The sequence below is a fragment of the Penicillium digitatum genome, chromosome 3 (assembly GCF_016767815.1).
Source record: "Penicillium digitatum chromosome 3, complete sequence".
Lineage (NCBI taxonomy): Eukaryota > Fungi > Ascomycota > Eurotiomycetes > Eurotiales > Aspergillaceae > Penicillium > Penicillium digitatum.
Genome location: NC_089386.1, coordinates 3,134,301 through 3,154,965, shown reverse-complemented (window position 1 = coordinate 3,154,965; position 20,665 = coordinate 3,134,301). Strand labels below are relative to the sequence as shown.

The 20,665-nt window shown below is 48.2% G+C and overlaps 5 protein-coding genes across 5 annotated transcripts; 2 read left to right on the top strand and 3 right to left on the bottom strand.

Annotated features, from left to right (window-relative positions):
• Window positions 1-1,298: 1,298 nt before the first annotated feature.
• Pdw03_8668 (Cobalamin-independent methionine synthase MetH/D) lies at window positions 1,299-3,849 on the bottom strand (the record flags this gene model as incomplete). The annotated part of the gene is made up of 5 exons (XM_014682389.1): window positions 1,299-1,343; window positions 1,403-1,451; window positions 1,518-3,397; window positions 3,459-3,780; window positions 3,839-3,849. The coding sequence occupies 5 exons, from the start codon at window positions 3,847-3,849 to the stop codon at window positions 1,299-1,301; spliced, it is 2,307 nt and encodes a 768-aa protein (XP_014537875.1).
• A 948-nt stretch (window positions 3,850-4,797) lies between these two features.
• Pdw03_8667 (Amino acid permease) lies at window positions 4,798-6,547 on the top strand (the record flags this gene model as incomplete). Its single annotated transcript, XM_014682388.1, has 2 exons — window positions 4,798-5,057; window positions 5,131-6,547. The coding sequence occupies 2 exons, from the start codon at window positions 4,798-4,800 to the stop codon at window positions 6,545-6,547; spliced, it is 1,677 nt and encodes a 558-aa protein (XP_014537874.1).
• A 1,724-nt stretch (window positions 6,548-8,271) lies between these two features.
• Window positions 8,272-8,738, top strand: Pdw03_8666 (Short-chain dehydrogenase/reductase, putative; the record flags this gene model as incomplete). The annotated part of the gene is made up of 2 exons (XM_014682387.1): window positions 8,272-8,287; window positions 8,344-8,738. 2 exons carry the CDS (start codon window positions 8,272-8,274, stop codon window positions 8,736-8,738), a joined length of 411 nt encoding a protein of 136 aa, XP_014537873.1.
• A 2,021-nt stretch (window positions 8,739-10,759) lies between these two features.
• Window positions 10,760-11,212, bottom strand: Pdw03_8665 (Uncharacterized protein family SERF; the record flags this gene model as incomplete). Its single annotated transcript, XM_014682386.1, has 4 exons — window positions 10,760-10,829; window positions 10,898-10,968; window positions 11,034-11,105; window positions 11,204-11,212. The coding sequence occupies 4 exons, from the start codon at window positions 11,210-11,212 to the stop codon at window positions 10,760-10,762; spliced, it is 222 nt and encodes a 73-aa protein (XP_014537872.1).
• A 608-nt stretch (window positions 11,213-11,820) lies between these two features.
• Pdw03_8664 (1,3-beta-glucanosyltransferase Gel3) lies at window positions 11,821-13,646 on the bottom strand (the record flags this gene model as incomplete). Its single annotated transcript, XM_066102031.1, has 4 exons — window positions 11,821-13,328; window positions 13,393-13,418; window positions 13,470-13,507; window positions 13,602-13,646. 4 exons carry the CDS (start codon window positions 13,644-13,646, stop codon window positions 11,821-11,823), a joined length of 1,617 nt encoding a protein of 538 aa, XP_065957114.1.
• Window positions 13,647-20,665: the final 7,019 nt, after the last annotated feature.

Here is a 20,665-nt window from a genome sequence, read left to right as displayed (position 1 = left end):
AAATCATGGAAGCGCTTCCATCCTTATATTTAGCGAAGCACTACGGGATGTAAGTAGCTTTCTTTGGGAAGAGTTGAGATGCACGTTCATCACAAGGCGCGTCATCGAGCTTGCTGCTTGGTCACAGGGTATTTCGTGGTAAAAGAACATTTCACATATATCTTGACCAAGAGCTCAGCGTCAAAATGCTCCAGTAAGGAGGAGATCCAGCGTTGAAACGTCAAGAAGTCACATCACTTCTAAAAATATCCGATCATGGCCAGTCGATAACCACCACCCATTAGCCGCCCAAGTATATCCTTAACAAAAAGGAAAAGAACTGGTTGATTGATACGACTTTACGGCTTTGCTTATAAAAACGACATCGTTCTCCGGGTCCATTGAACCAAATCCTACTCCTCCGGGTATCTTAACTATCTCAACAAAACACAACAAAAAGGTGATGATGACGATGATGACAATGATGGGTCTTTTATGACTATGCACCAATTCGGTCCGTGGAACACACTAGATAAATCACATATGCGTGATCTGGGACCCATTCTCTTGGCAATCAGCTTGCAAGCTGATGCTGATAGCAAAGCAGTTTAGTGCAGTTGTTACATGGGTCAATGAGGGTGCAGGGCTACTTCATTTACAAATATTGTAGGAACCTATTAGCTCAGGATTGCATCTACAGTGTTATATGTTATAGTAGGCCAAAAGCCGGCAATTTTTTAAAAGCAGCCTCAAAGCGTTTTGTACCGCAACATACAACATACTGCTTCATTCATTCAGACGTATATGGGAACAAAAGGTAAATTCTTAAGTCCAAAAATTCACCAAAGTTTAGTCTAGTTTGATTGGAGACTTGTACACCGGAAGAGAAGCCGTGTAGCTTCTCCGAGGCATAGCAAAACTACACGAGACACAGATTATTGTAAATTGTAATATTGACAGCTGACTCTACACGATGATAGAGACAGCAGGTCAAATTCGACAATGCGAATCTGACCAAGCAAGGTTGTAGAGCTTGCTGTGTGTGGAAAACCACACAATGTTGAAATGGTAAGTAAAACCAGCACCAACCGAACATCACAACGAAAGTAGGTCATAGTGCCAGCCAGTGCTGGTTTTAAAATCGTCAGTCATGTTGAAACTCCAGGCCCGCTTTTAGTATCCTCTAGAAAACCCGTTGAAACCCATATGTTGAACTTTTGGTATCATCGTCGTAACTCATCAATAAAGAAAACTCCCCAGTACCGAGACGACAGGTTGATTGTCGCCTCCTCATTAAATTATTGGTTAATCGAAAACATTTACTGCGCGTACTTCTGGCGGAAGTACTTGGCAGCGTTGACCATCTGTTTGTGTTTGATCAGCATTTTGCACGTCATTTTTCCAGGAAATTGCGTTCTCTTACCGCAATGAGAGCCGCCTTGGTCTCAGGCCAGCCACGAGTCTTCAGTCCACTGTTAAGAGAAATGTATTAGCATCAAAAAGCAGATTTAATGGGATTTTGCGCCAGGATAACAAACCAGTCAGGGTTTAACCATGTCTGCGATGGAGTCAGGTATGCCAGCATCTCCTCAATACGGTCCTTGATCTCCTGCTCGGTGGGGATGCGAGGGGAGTGGATGTCGTAAACGCCAGGGCCAATGTGGCGAGGGTAGGCCTCGTCAATGAAGACCTTGAGGAGCTTGGCGTCAGACTTGCTGTTCTCGATGGACAGGACATCGGCATCGAGAGCGGCGATGGCGTGGAAGAAGTCCTGGAACTCAGAGTAACAGAAGTGGGAGTGGATCTGAGTGCCATTGCTGACACCAGCGGTAGACAGCTTGAAGGAATCAACAGCCCACTTGAGGTAGGCAACACGGGCCTCACCGGCGCGGAGGGGAAGACCCTCACGGAGAGCAGGCTCGTCGACCTGGATCACAGCAATGCCAGCGGCCTCAAGGTCAACAACCTCGTCGCGGAGAGCGAGAGCGAGCTGCTGAGCCTGGACGGACTGGTGGACATCGTCACGAGGGAAAGACCACCGGAGACAAGTGATAGGCCCAGTGAGCATACCCTTCATGGGCTTGGGGGAGATGGAAGCAGCGTACTTCGACTCCTTCACGGTCATAGGAGCGGGACGAGAGATGTCACCGACAATTATGGGGGGACGCACGCAGCGGGATCCGTAGGACTGAACCCAGGCGTGGGTGGTGAAAACGTAACCAGTGAGGCGCTCACCGAAGTACTGCACCATGTCGTTACGCTCGGGCTCACCGTGGACAAAGACATCGAGATCGAGCTCCTCCTGGATCTTGACGACCTCCTGGATCTCCTTTTCGATGAATTTCTCGTACTCCTCAGGAGTAATCTCGCCCTTGGTGAACTTGTTGCGCTGGATGCGGATCTCCTTGGTCTGGGGGAAGGAACCAATGGTGGTGGTAGGGAAAAGAGGGAGCTTGAGTGTCTTGGTCTGCTCGGCGTAACGCTCAGGGAAAGCAGACTTGCGGTTGTGCATCTCAGGGGTCACAGCGGCCTGGCGGGCCTTGACAGCAGGGTCGTTGGTGCGGGCAGAGGAGGCGCGAGCCTGAACAGACTTGGCGTTTGCCTCGAGCTGCTCACGGACAGCTGCGGGGCCCTCGGTGACAGCCTTGGCGATCACGACAACCTCGGTGGCCTTTTCAACAGCGAAGGAGAACCAGTCGCGGACCTCAGCATCAAGGGTCTTCTCGCTGGCGAGAGTGTGGGGGACATGAAGGAGAGAGCTGGAGGTGGCAACAATGACGCGGTCCTTGCCGAGCTTCTGGATAGCCTTTTCGACCTTCTCAATGGCGGCCTTGAAGTTGGTCTTCCAGATGTTACGTCCGTCGACAACACCGGCAGAGAGAATCTGCTTGGGGCCGAGAGCGGCGACGACGGTGTCGAGCTGCTCGGGGTTGCGGACCAAGTCGACGTGGATAGAGTGGAGGTTCTGGAGGTCGGCGAGGACGTCAATGTTGTGGACAATGTCACCGAAGTATGTGGCGAAGGTGATGCGGGGAGCCTGAGCACCGAGGGCGCCGAGCTTCTCGTAGACGGGCTTGAAGGCAGCCTTGGACTTCTCGGCAAGGTCAAAGACCAGAACGGGTTCATCAATCTGGACATCCTCGACACCAGCAGCCTTGAGCTTGGACAGAAGCTCAACGTAGAGAGGAAGGAGCTTTTCAATCAGAGTGATGGGGTCAACGCTCTGGCCACGGTCAGCCTTTCCGAGAGTCAAGAAGGAGACGGGACCGAGGAGGACGGGACGGGTGGTAATGCCAGCAGCCTTGGCCTCCAGGAACTCAACAAGGGGCTTGGGTTCAGCAGCGAGCTTGAACTCCTGGTTGTCCTGGAGAGTGGGCTTCACGTAGTGGTAGTTCGAGTCGAACCACTTGACCATTTCCTGTAGATTGAGTCAGTATATACTGAATTCGGACCGGTATATTGTGTTGATTTGCACCTACCAGACTGGGAACATCAATGCCCTCCTTCTGGAGACCACGGCCCATGGCGAAGTACTCATCGAGAGGGTTGAGCTTGTACTTGGAGTAACGCTCGGGAATGGTTCCGAAGAGTTGGTGGTGGTCAAGGACCTGATCGTAGAAGGCGAAGTCGTTGCTGGGAATAACATCGACACCAGCATCCTTCTGGATCTTCCAGTGCTCCAGACGAAGACGCTTGCCCTCGGCGAGGAGCTCATCGCGGGAGATCTTGTCAGCCCAGTAAGCCTCGGTGGCCTTCTTGAGGTCACGGAGTCTTCCCATGCGGGGGAAACCCAGAATAGATCTATCCAGAATATCAGCAATTGTCTCGGCAACTGTTGAGAGCAGTCGGGCCAACTTACGATTGAACCATTCTGATATGTGTGCGGAAAGGGGAAAAGAAGAAACGGTTCTCAAGGATAGAATTTTCACAAATCCGATGCCTTTGAGAGAGAGAATGAAAAAAGAGAAGGGAAAAGGTTTGGGAAATGTTGAAAGAAATATGGAGGGCGAGGAAAGATACGCTAATCCCAATGGAGCCTTAATCCACACGCAAGTTAGAGGGGGCATCAGTACGGTATGATACTTAATACAATACCTGTGTGTACTCAAGTTTACTAAGAATCCAATGTTTCGAAGTGGATCCGGTTGGATTTTGTGTAATTTACTGTTATGTTCGGTTCTCATCCAGTATCCATACCCCATGATCTCCGTGATCGGTCCGCCTATGGATGATCACGCCATTAAGACACCGATAAGGCCTCTAACGATTTCCAATTATTTTTGTATCTTCTCCTACTTTTTTTCCAGTAAGGGTCTTGTGCATTGTACGCACATGTTGTACCTAAATCCAGATTTCTCTCGATCAATTGGCGGTCAAGTCCACCAAAGTCAGAAAATGCAGAACTCAGGTAGCACGGGGTAACCGACACGCTGTCAATTGACCCCGCCACTTTACCTGGGAACAATACTCCGTAAGCTGACATGCAATAGTTAATATGTTGTGCTATCAATTGATAAATTTATTCCTCTGTATGAAAAACTCGGTACGAAATTGTAATTTTTAGCCAATTCTTGATGGTTCTGTCAATGTTGCTTGAAAAAAAAAAAAAAAAAAAAACAGTGACTCAGAAGATCCTCTAGATAAAGCCCCGGTGTCGGGGTCCATTCAAGCAATTGATCGGCCCACGTGATGTCGTCATGGAAAAAAAAAGTTATTTTAGCCCAACTTCTTTTTTTTCTTTTTGTTAAAAACAAAAAAAAAAAAGAAATTGTTAAGTGGCAAGCTTCTCAAACAACAGATTAAAAAAGAGCAACCATCATGACCTTACCTGTTGTTGCACTCGATGTAATCAACTCCCCGCAAGATGTCCGGACCAGCGAATCTCACCAGAACTCCGGTGGAGTTTCCGTGACTAATGAAGATGATCGTGAACTCCTAAAGCTTGGCTATCGCTCTGTCTTGGCTCGAGGATGGGGCTCGTTCGATAATTTCGCCTGCTCCTTCTCGGCCTTGAATTGCGTCGGAGGAATCCGTGTGCTTTTCTACATCGCCCTCAGTGGAGGCGGGCCGGCCGCTATGTATGTTCTGCGTTTCCCGCCGGCGGTTCCCCGCACAATTTCGCAATGATCACATCGCTAACAACCCTCTCAGCTGGAGCTCCTGGGTCTCCGGTAGCATACTCTCGGTCATCACGGCCGCTTGTCTCGCTGAAGCTTGTTCAAGCTATCCAGCTGCGGGGTCAATTTACTACTGGGCCTTCAGATCCTGGGGAGGCGGAAAAGTCGGCCGCTTCATTTCCTTCCTCGTTGCCGCATGGACATTGGTTGCATGGACCGCCTTCCTCGCGAGTGATTCGTTCGGCGTCGCCAACTGCCTGATTTCCGATATCGTCGTGTTTAACCCGAAGACGAGCTTCCCATACAAGACCGCCGACGTCCGAGCGCGTGCCGTGGCATGGGCCATCTCACTTCTTTTCTTGGCCATAGCTACAATGCTGAATTTCCTGCCTCCGCGCATGTACTCCTGGGTGTTTCGAGCGGGTGTGACGGTTATTATGATCGATATGCTGCTCAACTTTATCTGGCTTCCCATCGGCGTCTCCAAGACGTACGGCTTCCAGTCAGCCAAATACGTGTTTACGTCTACATACAATGGCGGGGAGACCAGTCCCGGGCTGAACTGGGTTCTGTCTTGGTACATGGTCGCCAGTTGTCTCGTGGGACAGGATGCTTCAGGCCATGTCGCAGAAGAAACCGTATCGGCCAAGAGAGCCGCCGCGAATGGTATCTTCTGGGCAACCGGTGCGTCTGCGCTGTGCGGCTTCCCGATCATTATCTTGTTTCTCTTCTGCATGCCTCCGATTGAGACGTTTTACAACACTAGCGCACCCCAGCCGTTCATCAACATGTACGCGATGGCGCTTGGTCCTCATGCCCACGTTGTGATGACCATTATCTCGATGATCGGAGCAATTCTTAACACTTCGATCTCCTTGGTTGCTGTATCCCGACTTGTGTTCGCCGTAGCGCGCGATGGCGTGTTCCCATTCAGCAACGTGCTGTCGCGTGTGTCGGAGTCAAAACAGCCTCAAAACGCTGTCATCTTCATTTCCTCCATTGCCGCGCTTCTCCTCTGCACTCAGCTCGCGTCGCAAGTGGCTTTCTCCACCTTGGTTTCTACCTCGGCTGCGGGTTCCCTTGCAGCATACGGTCTAGTTGGAATGGGCCGCGCGTTCATCACGCGTACATCCTTTCGCCCAGGCTTTTGGGATATGGGCCGATTTGGCGTGGTCGCCGCTGTTATTACGTTCTTATGGAACGGGTTTGCTTTCGCTGTTCTTTGCGCCCCGGCCTACTCGGATAGTGCAATTAACAAGAATTCCAGCTTGTTCAACTATGCGATTGTGATTATGGGCGGTGTGACTACCATCGCGATTGCCGAGTGGTGGCGGAAGTCCAACGGCGTCTGGTTTGAGCATCTTAAAATTGCCGACTCAGTTGCCGAGACAGGGCACTCTCTTGGACATGAGGAGAAGACGGGTGCCTCGGCCGGTACGACTGCTGTTTGAACCAGGGAGCAGTTTCACAACAGCTTCTTTTTCGTAGTAGTCATCGCGACTATGGGATGGGGGACATAAAGAGGGATGATCTGACATCCATGTAAGGGTGGTTTTGGTAAGTGTATTTCCTGCTGCACGCATGACGGGTGTTCGAGGTCTTGCGCTTTTGGTCTTCCGAAGGCGCGAGTCTCGTTCTGAGAAATTACCGTTAAAACTTGATCTGGACAATACCAGCGAAAGGACATGCATGCTTCACTCCTATTCTCTCCCTCTTGGCGTCATGCCTTGAAGATCCTATCTCAAGGCAGATGCTGCTGACTGCCCCTTTCGGGGTGTAGATCCGCGGTTTGCTACCGACAGGCTCGGTGCTCAACCATTCCTATGTTGGGCTGGGCTTAATTTCCGTTGCCCCCAAGCCACACGTGAAGTGTTGTCTATGATGAACCGTTCCTGTCATCACCCACCACAATGTCGTCTCAGAGCACCAGCGGAGATTGACCTCCACTGAATGAGCCTCAGTCGCAGGAGGTCCGAGGGTCGCTGTCCAGTTTATGTGGCTGTCCACCTCTCTACCGGACTTCCTTGATTGTTAGTTCGGTGCCGTGTGGGGCTGGATTAGCAAACCGCTTGTAGACTCGTAGATGTGATTAGGGACGTAGAGTATCATCGCTGTAGCATCAGATGACCTATTCTTCAGGCCAAAAGAAGGCATACATGTAGCGGGCACCAAGTGCGGCCGAGATCAGTCTTTAGCATCCTCGCACCGCCTCTTCAAGCTCTCCCGTGGGTCTGCACGAGGTAACTCACTCATTTGTTTCCTCAACAAAGTCTTTTGGCACCCGCCAATCACACACCTGGACCCCCCGGGACCCTCACCCCCATGATGGCCGGCTCACACGTCGGAGACAGCCGTCACCAACTGGCTACTCAGCCCTCGCATTTACGAATGCATGAACTGCAATCTGTGGAGAAAGATCTTTGTATAATAGAAACCATAGCATTGCAGGTCGCAAGCGAAAGCTTGCTCCCTGCCGGACGTTAATTAAATCTACCTACCTACCTACCTATCTTCAAGCTCTCCCACAGTGGTTGCCTCGACATCATGATCGCTGTCCAACAACAGAGCACTGATCTAGTCGTTGCCTCATGGGAGATAACCTTCGCAAATTGTTCAACTGTATGGGAGACATGATGGACGATAGCTGACATCCGGCTGTCTAATTGAGTTGTCGTCAGCGCATGACACGCAAGCCTTTGAGCTTGAAATTCGATCCCACCAAATGTATTCTCTTCAGCTCGGCATAAAGGACTGAGTAGACAGACACCTGCACGCACGCGACGCGAAGCAATCCTTGCTAATCCTGCGCAATCCCCGCCGGAGATAAGCAACTTTTGATGCTTTGTGATAATGTAGAGTAGCACAACTGTTGGTATCCATTTGGTGGCTTTGATAGATCCCTAGTCCATTTAATCTTCATCAAAGTGGAAGCAAGCAAAGATGGTCATCTGTGCCCTCCATTTCCAAGGGATACAAAAGTGTGGAGATGGGGTGATGGATGCTGGGTCGATCATTCCCGAATGCGTTCAGCCGATCCTCTTGCAAGCGGAGAATGGGGTAGCTCGAAGTTCAAATTCCGTAGTTATGTCTTTTTAACACTGCTCCCACCTTGATGCTCTGTCGATATTCAAATGAACTCCGTAAAAAAATGGCATTCGCTCACAGATTAGCGATCATGCCTGGCGGCTTGGGTAGGAACACCAGATGAACACCAGGCCGGAGGTATCGAGACCTAACTTCTCCACAGGTGGCCTTGGATCAAGCATAGGCCAAAAGCTCAGACAGCAAGGTGCCCGTCTCGCCATTCTCTACGCACCTTTCGAAGCCGCACGTCGCGATGAGCTTCTCGAATCGGGGTACGGCGCGAGCGGCAATCTCGACGACATTTACACCTATGAATGTGACATTACCTCGCCAGACTCTGTGCAGGCGGCCTTCAACTCTCTAGAGAAGGAATTAATTGACCCATCCTCGTCTTCTCCGTCCAAAAGAGCCTTTCCAAGTCTCCTGATCAACACAGCCGGATACGTATCTCTCAGCGACATGGAGACTGCACCCCCCGAGGAAACACTGATGCATCTGACAGTCAATCTCTACGGCCTGACGCTCTGCTCCCAAGCCTTTCTCCGACTGCGGCATTGACGGAACTGGGAAAGAAGGCTTGGGGAGAGGCGAATGTCCGTGACCCTTTCTTGGCGATGATCCCGACGGGCAGATTTGCGCTTCCAGAGGAGGTTGCTGATTCGGTACTGTTTCTTCGTCAGGTATACTCCTTTGGCTTGGCTGACTCTCTCATCAATTCTGACTTTTGCCATAGGATTCTAGCGGCATGATCAATGGTGCAGATATCAGAGTTGATGGTGGTTTTACCGTTCGATAAGTCCACCCCCATTTGGTTATTTTCTTACCTGTCCATGGAGCGTTTGGTTCTCGCAACTTACAAGAGTCTCGGAGAGGGATCTGAATTGCCTGGAAAACGCTCACGACAGGCCAGGTCGATACGTGACTGCCCTTGGCTTTCGCATTCCCGGATCCGAAAGGACTGGAGAATTTTCCAGCCAGATTATTACATGGGGCACAGGACCAGAAGGGCACATGCAGTATGAATGGACCTGCAAAGTAGTTTAATCCCCGTCGTCTTTCTAGGGAAACAGGGGCTGTTAGTAAAATACCCCTGACCCGACAATCACGCCCCAAATGCTTACATGGAGGCACTTTTGATTGGTTTACTGCCGTTGAAATAATATCCGAACTGTCGATCTGCTAGAACGGACCACAGAAAAGCCCTAGGGCGAATCACAACAAGTTCGCAAGGTGTCGATGCTTTTAACCGCTCATCTCTGCCACACTGGCACAGTACGAGAATACTGAAGTTCGAGATAGCAGACAAAGTCACTTGGCCTGTTTCCGACCAGCATTTGTCCGAATCCAAATTCTGAACCTCATTGCTGAGAGATTGAGGCCGTGATAGGGCTGAGTTTGGAGATTTGATCACTCTACAAGGGCTGTACCGGTTCCGCCATCATCTGCATTTAGATTGTACCGCCGCGGACATGACACTACAGATCTCAAAGCTAAGCACAACGAAATGATCAAATGACATTTCACCGAAGGCAAAGTCGGGCTATTAACTACCATCAAATGGATGGATTATCTATCTGTTAAACTACCTGTTTTAGGGCCCAAATATTTCTGTCTGCATCATATCCATGTCAGCACATTGGTGCCCACGGGATGTTAATTGGTTTTTTGATTATGCTAGTAAAGTGGGAATAGCAAGGACAGTCTCTCGACTCTTACACTTCGTCACCCGCCTTAGCAGCAATCTTGAATTAGGGCTAGAAAAAAAAGTCAAGGGGGAATGGAACCCCAGGTGAGGTTAGGGATATAGTGCAATCGATTGGTGACAAGTCCAACTATAGTTAGCTCTCGTTATAACGAGCCCAATTACAATTAACGATGATACCGTTCTTGAGACCTTGGTGCCCCTTGTAAAGATTCACTCATGTTGTGTGTCTTTTCGTGATCCAGCAGGTGTACTTGGAGAGCAATGGCGAAGTAGTGGAAATTCGAGAAAGACTTGCTGCGTCAATTGCCCTAGCACGTGGATCTCCATGATATTTCTCATTCGCGCGTGATCTACTCCGTAGTCGAAAAATCAATCAACAGCTACTGCTATCTTTCGGGATTTCTCTGCTTCCCACTATCTTGAACTCGACACCTGTGCTAATTTAAATTCCAGCAAGCTCTAGATGATCCACATGATTCTGAGGTGTAGTTTCCCAAAATTGAACCCCCCCCCCCCCACGACTATTCTTCACCCTCCCCGGGTGGTCCACATCCTCCACAAGTGTAAGTGATGTTTGGGCAAGGTTCTACCCCCTTTTATTAGTACTGCAGGGCAATTCCAATGAGTATGGAGGAAGAGAAAAGATCATGCATAGTCAAACTGCGTCTTAAATCATAAGGGGCCTTCACACCACCGCTACATGTACACCCAATGAACATCTCCATTCCGACACCTCCTTAGTCGCCTACGCAAAGTCTCAACTCTCTCAACTCCAGTTCCTAGATGTTGTCGCTTTTCATCAAAACTCCTAAAGCCATGCTAACCCGTGATATCGTAAAGAAAAGATCGGTTTCGGTTCCGCCGGGCTGATTGTCTATGCGTTGACACCGGGGAAGCACTCGGGAAGACCCTTGCTGTGCTTGTTGGAGGCGTGCTCGAGGAGGCTATAGTCGCGCCAGTATGTTAGCAAGGAAATCCATGTACATCCAACACTAGCGAGGAATATACGTACGCAGGCGCCTTGGTGGTCTGGAGGAAAGTCTGTCGGCAGACTTGGCACTGGATGGTCATGGCCTTTTCGTTCTAGATACGGATGTGGGTCAGTGACTGGAGGGACAATAGAGGCGTTGGCGACGACGTTGACATACGCTCTTGATTTGCGACTTCGCGGTCTTGGTGTCTTTCGCGTTGCGCTCGCGCTTCATGTTTGCCTTGGCTCCCTGTCGTATATTGTTAGTTCACGGCGCGTTGCGGGGGCCCAAACAAAGAGATCAGAATGGTCTGGTGTCTTCTGTGTAGCTTGGAATGTGTTTCTTACGTTGCCCATTTTTGCGGTATGTGACTTTACGTCGGAAACGAGAGAAAGGGTTTCAAAAGGAGAATGCGATGGGATGTGGGCGTGAGGAAGATCTGCAGTTTTTGGTAAAAAAAATTGTAGGCGCCCCCGGTCTTAGGCCCCACATGGGGCGGGGACAGGTTGATTACTAAGCACGTCTATCTCCTGACCACCCGTTTCAACTCACGACGGATGTGGGAGAAAAGTGAGGGGAGAAGATTTCCAATTAAGGGCTTCCAGAAGTGTTTTGAGGGCAATTTGAAGAGGGAACCTAGATGCAAATAGAAAATTTGGCCATGCAACGACGAGATTCGATCCATCCCTTGTAGAGCGAAAGATCTCAAATTCCACACTTGGGACTGAAGATGGATGTGTGACAATCGAATCTTTATCCAGCACTCTTTAAAAACGAAATGCAAAGGTCCACCGGAGACTACATGAAGGTATTGGACATCGCGACTACGTCTACATTCGCTCTGCCTCCGGGAAATGGGTACCATCACCATCATTTCAGCCTAGCTATCTGGAATGAGTAAAATTTCAACCTTGTTTCGATTGTTGGAGTCACAAATGAGTGGGACTCTGGGTACTATCTGCGATCAGTGCCGAGCCCAATTGCGAAGAATGCGTTCAGTAAGAGCGAGCAGCCACAAGTCCCGCGGAAAGAGAAGGTCAACGACAAAGTGAGCTATCACGGACGCTACTAAGACGATTATGAAGTACTCTGCACTGAAAATTCCATCTGAGCCGACCAGGTTAACACCTGCTCCTTTGGATGCAGAAGGTCTTCCACCTGTGGCCTGACTCGTTCCAGGCGTGCCAGCCTGGCTGGCAAGTGCCTTGCAACTTCCGGAAGGATCCTTGGCGGACTGGATTGACGCTGCTCCCTTGAAGTTGCACGCCGACTGGTCCTTCTTCTGATCTTGGTAGTAGCGATCGAAGACGTAGGAGAGTTGGTCCTTGCTGGCACAGAAGCTGTAGGCACCGTACTGCCCCGTTGTTGCATTCTCGGAAATTCCACTGCAGGCGCTCTTATCGCTTCCACAAACGGTACCGAATAAATCGCCATATTGGTCTGCATGTAGCGATTGACTGACTACACACGAGAGGCCATCCACCATGCATGAACACAGGTCTTTGTTCGGAGATGGTGGCAGGGGGCTGGACTTTGCCAACCACATGTCATTGACGGTGGGACAGGGGTGTGGAGAGTTTGTCGGAGTGTAACTGCCACTGATGATACCGCTGGGAGTTGCAGTCTGAATTGCCTTTGAGTAATAGCTGAAGTCTGGCTGAGTGCTCACAGAGTTTCCATCAACAGAGACAAGCCCGTAGTTATTCGTACTTTCGAAGTACATGTAGACAATGCCGCCACTCCAGATATTCTCCATGTCTGGTCCAAAGATCGCGGATATGTCACCAAACTTGCGAGGCCTGACCGTGTTGCATCCATACTCGGAGAAGAAGATTGGGACAGGGTAGTCCTTGTACTGCTCTGTGAGGTTTTGGTAACCAGAGCCCTGAAATGTGTTGTCTCCACACCACTCGTACATGTTGTAACCGAAGAAGTCGATGGCGGTAGACTCATCTCCACAGTCGAGATAGTCTGACAGCTCGTTGCGAAAATCTGGTTGGTCGGTAGTTGCATAACCAAATCCCAGGGACTTTCTGTATCCCTTCGCTTTGATGTATGCTTTCATGTCTCGCACTGCCGCTTTGACAAATGCTGTACCAATTGTCTCGTTGACTTTGTTCACAACCTCATTCCCGGCAAAGAATCCAATCACATTGTCATACTGGTGCAGTGCGTCAACCACAGCAATATATCGATCGTATTGCGCAACAGTCCAAGTTGGCGAGTTGGAGACAATCGACAACTGAGGAGAAGAGAGATCGGCGATCACGTAAATTCCTGCATCGGCCAGTTTCCGCATACAAGCGTCATGGTTTATGGTAGGGTCGACAGCGTAGATCCGGATGACGTTGGTCCGCAGTTGCTGGAGGTATGGGATGTCACGTTCACAGTGAGAAACATCCGCCAGAGGATCAGTGTAGTGAGTATCGCTTGACTGACCGGTGCCTTTGGCACCACCGGCATTATAGTCCTCTAGACAGGGTCAGTAGGGTCAGTTTAATGCCATGGGATAATCGGCATTTCCTAGTGTGCGTACCTTGATAGGCAATGCCACGAATGTAACTAGTTGGACAATTAGCAACCGAAACAGCACAAAACAGTCTATCAACTCACAATTGTGTGCCATTGTTGGAATAGAAGAACTTAGATCCCTGTGAATTGACCTAGTCAGCTGATTAAAATTCCCCGAAATAGTGTAGAGATACTTGCTTTGATCTCGATTGGTGGCGTACTAGCTATGGCAACTGCCATGAGCAGGAAAAGTCCTGCCAGAAGAAGATGAATCCGCATCTTGACTGTTGTCAAGTCAGTTCCTATAATTGCTAGGGAAGGATATGAGAAAAATAACCAAACCTGGTGGTGCACAAGCGGGGGGGTTGGTGTAACAGTAGGGCGCGTTGTTTACGGAGAAAGAAAGGAAAGAGAGGGAGGCGATAGAAACAACTTCATATCCATAGAAACCACGTGCTACTTGGGCAACTTCGACTGCCTACATAATAACTTTGAGCTCTACAAAGTGGGAAGCGACGAGGCGGTTTCTGACCGCCTCACATTCTGCTTGTTTTTGAAGAGTTTGGCAGGATTCTTTTCGAATGCCTGCGAGTATATACCCGCGCATTCGATTCAACTCAATATCCAACGCAGTGTGAAGATTCTGCTTGAGGAGTTGTACATCTTAATGCTTAGTTCTTCTGAGTGGATCTCCTTCATCTGTACTCATGCTTGCGTTGGGACATCCGAGAAATTTCGATTATCGCTGAACGATAGGGCTCGCGTATCGTAGGCCGTTGATTCTAATAGCGTTTGAAATGCATCTTCTTCGGGTACTTACAGTTGGGAACCTTTCAAAGCTGGTCAGGTTTATACACGCCGTGCGATTACCTCGATAGCTTCTTCCCCTTGGCATCATCAAGCGTCTCATATGTCGAAGTGGAGTATACATGTACATCCGGCCCCACTAGTGAGCAAAACGATCGGCTCCCAAGATCGGCACGATCCAATTTCTAAATGGTCCACATAGCCTTTTTTTATATCTACAAGATGTGTTACTTTGTAGGGTAGAGCCGATCACGTGTCATTCCTTGGCGGTCGATAATGGCGAAAATTTCCGCCTCCAACTACTTGAATCCCGAACTCACTCAACCTGCACCTTTTCATTTTGCAGCTCTGATTGAGTGCCCTCGCGTTTTTCTTTTTCTTTCTATGTTGTTGCGTATTAAACATCTGCAATATCCTGAGGTCCCAATTCCACTACATAGTTCGAGCGCCATGTGTGCTTCTATTCCTTTTTGCGTCAAACGTGAGGCTTGAGTGGTGCCTTTGGCAATTCAAAATCTAAGACTTGAATTTGCAAGGCTGCCAATACCTGTAGTGATCTGCTCGTATCTAGACATGTCCCATCACACAGAATACGGGCGTTAGCCTTAAAGTGGTCCCTCTGGGAAACAGACGATTAGAACACGTCGATGGGAGTTAAAAATGACCAACGGGGAAAACTTGACACTTTGTATCCCATCCTAAATTTCCGACATCTCAAATGAGCCATACTCCTGATAGCTACAAGTTACATTCTTTGAATCCCCAATCCTGTTGAAAAAAGGAAACACGCCGCCCTTCGCTTGTTGTGCTTCATTCAAGGTGCAGCAGCAACAGCAGCTGGTGGTAGTCCTCCTTGCTATTTTTGCTGCTATTCTTGTTCTTGCTTTTGCTTTTTCCGCTCCTTGGCTTCTGAATCTTCCTTTTTTTCACGAGCCCTCGTGATGATGCGTCACAAGAGCATCACCTTGATCTGTCGGGTTTCCGTTTTGAAGAGCATCGAAAGAGACTCCAGGCATGACCAAAACATCGCCAACTAACTCAGGCCGTTTGTTGTGCGTATAATCGCGATCATCGACGGGCCTGCCGAGCAATAGTTCAAGACTCGTCATGATCGCCACCGTCATTATCTTAGGTCCCGTCACTTCGACCACGTCCGAAAGCATTTCCAATGTAATTTCTTCGATGCCCACGGCATTTGCTCTAGCAATGCCTTTCAATTTATCGACGACAATGTCGACAATGATTTGAAGATTGCGCGAAGACTTCCGTCCAACAAATCCCCCAATTGCAGAACTGGGAAGCAACTTCCGTCCCTGGTCCTCGCCATTCAAAGTCGAACTCCAATCCGACAGTTAGGTCGATATTCTAATTTCGGTATTCCACGGTATCCACTCGGCAACATCTTTCTCGCACGAGGTATCTAAATCACCTCACATTCCGCCTTCGGTGAGAATAACTAAGTAACGGAACAAATCCCCCGGTAGGATTGGGATTGGAAGGGCTTCATTGATTTCGACGATATCTGGTCGAGTTTTAAAGTAGAGCGCGCGAACGAATACTTCTGCCAATCGATCGGTCAGCATTTCTTGTCGAAAAGAGGGGTTTTTCTTTGTCCAGCTGCCAGTCCATTCCCGTTGATTTTCAGATAGATAATCAACTTTGGTGGAATGCCAGATCTTGCCTGGAAGCGTATACAGGAGTGCAGCTGACTTTTTAAGATGATTATCGTTATTCGAATATGACGGTGGAGTCGCTGCTTTTGAGGCTGAGCTGCCAGTGCTGGTTATGTCGGAAGATTCCGGCATAGGCCTGGAGACCAAGGTGAGTGTTTTTCTCCACGAGTAAAGACACCAAATGAACGCAAAGGGAATTATTAAGGTGACCGTTAAGCACAAGGAGCGCGAGCTCTTTGAATTGGTTGGCATTGAAAGCATGAATGGAGAGCCTTGGATGTGACACGAGGAATGTGCGGCTATATAAATCCCATCAAAGAAACCGGGATGTTCAAAAAGAATCATCATTTCACCGTCTAACTTTACTTGCGGCCGAGCCCGAAGGATTCTCCTAATTTCCACTGCGCCAAGTCATTCGAGTACCTCACAGAGTACGATTGAGCCATGAACTATCCACCGGCCAAGATTCGATTGCTGAATACATAATTTGGTGGAAAAAACAAGTCGACTCTCATATTCTCTGAGATTATCCACATACCCACTCTGTGCTAGTAGCCTCGTTCATGTCGACTTCATGAAAACCACAAGTATCTTCCAGTCAGCCCCCCATCCTGATCGAGCAATTGCTGAAGCGCAGTTGGTATAAGCAAGACGGTTTTCGCGGAAAGCAAATAGGCTAAGCTGCTGGATCATAATCTTCGATTGTGGTCCGCCCCTTTCTGAATGTTAGTCCACCTGGATTGACTGCCATCCTTGTCGGTCTTGTTCAAGTTGATTGATACCCCAGCTCAAGAGGGGAAGCAATATGTATTCACTTCATTGTCGCGGTTTTGGTCATGTATGACGCTGATATTTCTCGGCGGAGGTCTTTGGTCCTATGGAGTCCACAGCCAGACCACCAAGTTTGACACCTCACTACAAAGTGAATCTTGTTTTATGGGATGGTCTTTTGGCCCGTCAACCAGTGAGGGTGCCCTCCATGACGAACAGTTTTACCCTTCATACCAAATTGACTAACCTCCTTTTCACAGCCGAGGCAATGATGGACCCACATACATGGACAAAATCAGGGACCTATGCAGTCGGCTGCGATGAAATTCCATGCACATTTACCACAGACTGCAATAATAACATGATCACGTATGATGATGGCGGTAAAAGTTCTTGGTGAGTTGCTCCTCCGCGTCAGTAGATTCTAACCGATGAACATAGTACTGACTTGGCCTTTTTATTTACTACAGTGGCATCGCTATATGTGTCATTATGACAATGTTTCAAGTGTCCCCTTTTGCAATCCCCTCGGCGAGTAATATCTTTTGTGGGCTTGGCTGGGACGCAAACACGATATATCGTGAATTGCAAGCAACAACAACCGAGTCAAGTACTGCATGCCCATTGTGGTCCTTCCAAGGTACAAGACCTGTAGATCGAATACCCCGACTTATGACAATTCCAGGCTCTTCTTGAACCCTATCCACTACGATGTCACGAACAATTCCATCTTCGACAACGACCACAGCTCTAAGAGCTGCGGATTTGCAAGCCAGTCAATCACTAACACCTACTGCGACCCCAAGTGAAAGTGCCAGCAGGGCTTGGATTGCGGGTGCTGTCATTGGCACTCTTGCAGGTGTCGCAATTGTAGCCCTTGTAGCCTGGTTGATACATCACTGAAAGCAAAAAAGCTACCCTCGTTATCCCAAGAGGAGCTGTTGAAAAACCAAAGTCCCCCACAAGCATCAATGAGATTATCGCTGAAACCATACAAGGACGCTCACGAACTACTGGCAAAGCAAATGCACGAACTTTCCACTACTGAAACCCCGCAGGTACATGAGATCGGCACCTTTTTAAAAGGTAAGAATTTTGCGGTTGATTGGACTGGTGAGTAATTCCGAGTTAGTGAAGGTTATACACAATCCACTATGAAGGTTTAATTGGGGCTGGAATTATATTCCACGCGTACGATTGAATTAATACCTCTGGTGTGTCGGATTGTAGGTTGAGACGTTATTGTTATAATGAAAAGCTTCTATGAAAGCTCACCATGCAAAAGTTCAATCCAATGTCATGTCTATTGAGTAAATAATTCCATTTTCACGAATGTTGTAATTCTACCCACAACCGGATTTGCCTCGTTTCATCTTCGATGATAGACTGAGACTGTTTAAAGAGGAGCTAGTCTACTCAAAATACGAAGGTGTGTGTGTGAATGACTGGCTTTCTGGGATTCGGGTTGGACTTCGTGTGGTTGGAGAGAATTTTCGCCATTGAAGTGGAGCATCACTTGTCACCTCCAAGCAACAGTGACATGTATACTCATCACCAGCCCCATCGCGATACCAAAATTTGCCATAGCCACTTACGGTAGCATAGTCCACATGAGCTCCCTGGTGTCAAGCATATCTTGCATATTGCCATTTATGACAGTCCTCGGAACCGCAGACCAAAAGCTTGCGACGAGGTATCCCAAAACCCCTGCAGCAGGCGACTCTGCCACCGAAACCAACACGCAGAAGATACTATACAATGCAGTGCGGCCCACATACTCAGTAGCCTTTTTCGACCGTAGCATTCCGAGTAAGGTGACGTTATTATACAGCCAAGACCATGCGCGAGAAGATGAAAATTTTGGTTATTTTCATGCACGCATTTCCTTAAATCAACTCATCACGACGGAGAAAGAGACTTAAGTCGCTATTTCCAAAACTACAGATATTGTGTCGCAAGTCTCCAAGTACCCCTGTGTTCTTCTGGCAGCTGTATCCTGCAAAAAAAGTTAGCATTTGACAAATAATGTGATTCTAGATTCCAGGTTGACCTATGCCCTTGGGTTGCCTGTGGTCTTATTCGCAATAACATCTCGCCCCTCAACTACCCAGACCTGAAATGGAACCCCATGTAGATAATCGGAAGACGAAAATAAGTTTAACATCGTACGCCTTCCTCGACTAGCGCCAATTCTGCGGGTGGCACAGGTGCATGGTAGCCCCAACCCAAGAGATTTTTCTCATCTGCAGTGTGCTTCAGACCTTGCAGCTCTAGAATGCAGCTTGAATCTACCTGCTGTTAGGAATAAAGGATGCTCATAGTGCTTGAATAATTAGTTCAGTAGTAAGAAAGTCGTGTACGTGACTGGTAGATCTGGTAGATACACGCAAGGGATAGTGCTAAGCAAAAAAGATTTTGAAGTCTTTGACCCACCGTGAGGTTAAACATCATAATCTATATAGGAAGTAGTAAAAGCTATGTTGATCATGCCACCGCCATGTCACCTCTATGGCTTATTCTACACATTCTCAACACCGTTGAAGAATGTGAGGCAACAACTGGGACTCAGGTTGCTCTTTGCAGATGATCTGCGTGAGATCATGAACATCTGCAGAGGAACCATACCTAGGACATTGAATGATGCTAACCATGGGCATGATCAATCATTCATATGGATGATAATTTAGAACAGTTCAGACCATGAGATAGTTCCACTCTTACGACGAGTCTGTCTTGTAGTTTTGCAAGTATGCTTCTCGATACTTTCACCTTAGATGATTGTTGTTGAAAATCCATTAGAAATACGGTCAGATAAGTAGTCTGTGATGCAGTTTTATATATCCACCGGGGTGGTTGACTTTTCTAGCCGTATCTAATATCGGCATTTTGAATGGGGTTTTAAATAGCAAATTCTGAAACAAACAGGAAGAAAAGCTTCTCGAGCAGCATCTTCATTTGCTTTTTAGTTTCCTTTCTAGCTCTGCTGTCACCCTATTTGATCGCCACATGATAGAGGCCAAGAAAAGCCGGTGATTGCATTATTTCAGCAAAGCTCAATACCAAACACGCTCCTGTCAATCTGAGGCTTCAATGCCGTACCACAAGTATGTTGTAAAGCCCAAGTCTCGGCATCTTGTATCACTACATTTTACCGCCGCTTGTTGAATACCATTGGATGATATCCTGGCCACTTTCACGCATATCTGACATAGCTATCCGTTACAATGAAACAGACCTGCCGCATTAAGTATCTCCAAAGCTCTACCTTTTAGCTTTTTTCCGGTCAAGATTCAACAATTAATCAAACATTCCATATTGCTTCGCATACGCAGAGACATTGCAGCTGGAATTTACAGGTGACGAAGTGTGTTTCGCGGGTATATAGTTGTATTGGTCAATATCATGCCTAGGTGGATTCAGAACGCAGACGCACAATTCTTTACCTATTCCTTTTCTTTCAATATATATACGATTTTTTAATGGAATAGACATATCATTGCACAGTGTTCGATTCAATCAGTTTAGGACTGGTTTCTGAGTCATTAAGCGCCTAGCACAGGTGGTAGTAACCCTCTGGCCCTAAAAATCCACTCCAGGTCTTGACCCCGGAACCCGAGGCCCTTAAGAATGTCAAATATGAAGAGGGAGTGAATGTTCCCTAGGTTACATTCTGCTGTCAGTAATGCTCAATTGCAAATGGGAGTCGAGGCCCGCGTCGCACAACTCATCGCTCCTATGGATCTACGATCGACACCATCAGCTGCATGCAGGAGGCCTATTCAACTTCGCCACTGGTGAAACAAAGGCGGTCTTAATGTGAATCAATGGATTCTTCCCTCACAACTATTTAAGCATGCGGTCACATCTTCCATTTGACTATGAATCTATTCCACTCGATCGTAGGTAAAATCAGTTATTTTGCACAGATCAGGAGAAAACCCAACAGTGTCATAATAGTTCGTACGCAGGCTTGTGATACTTCCCGCACAATATGACAGACAACATGGCGACTGTCAATCTACTGGAGTATCTCCGCTCAAGAACACA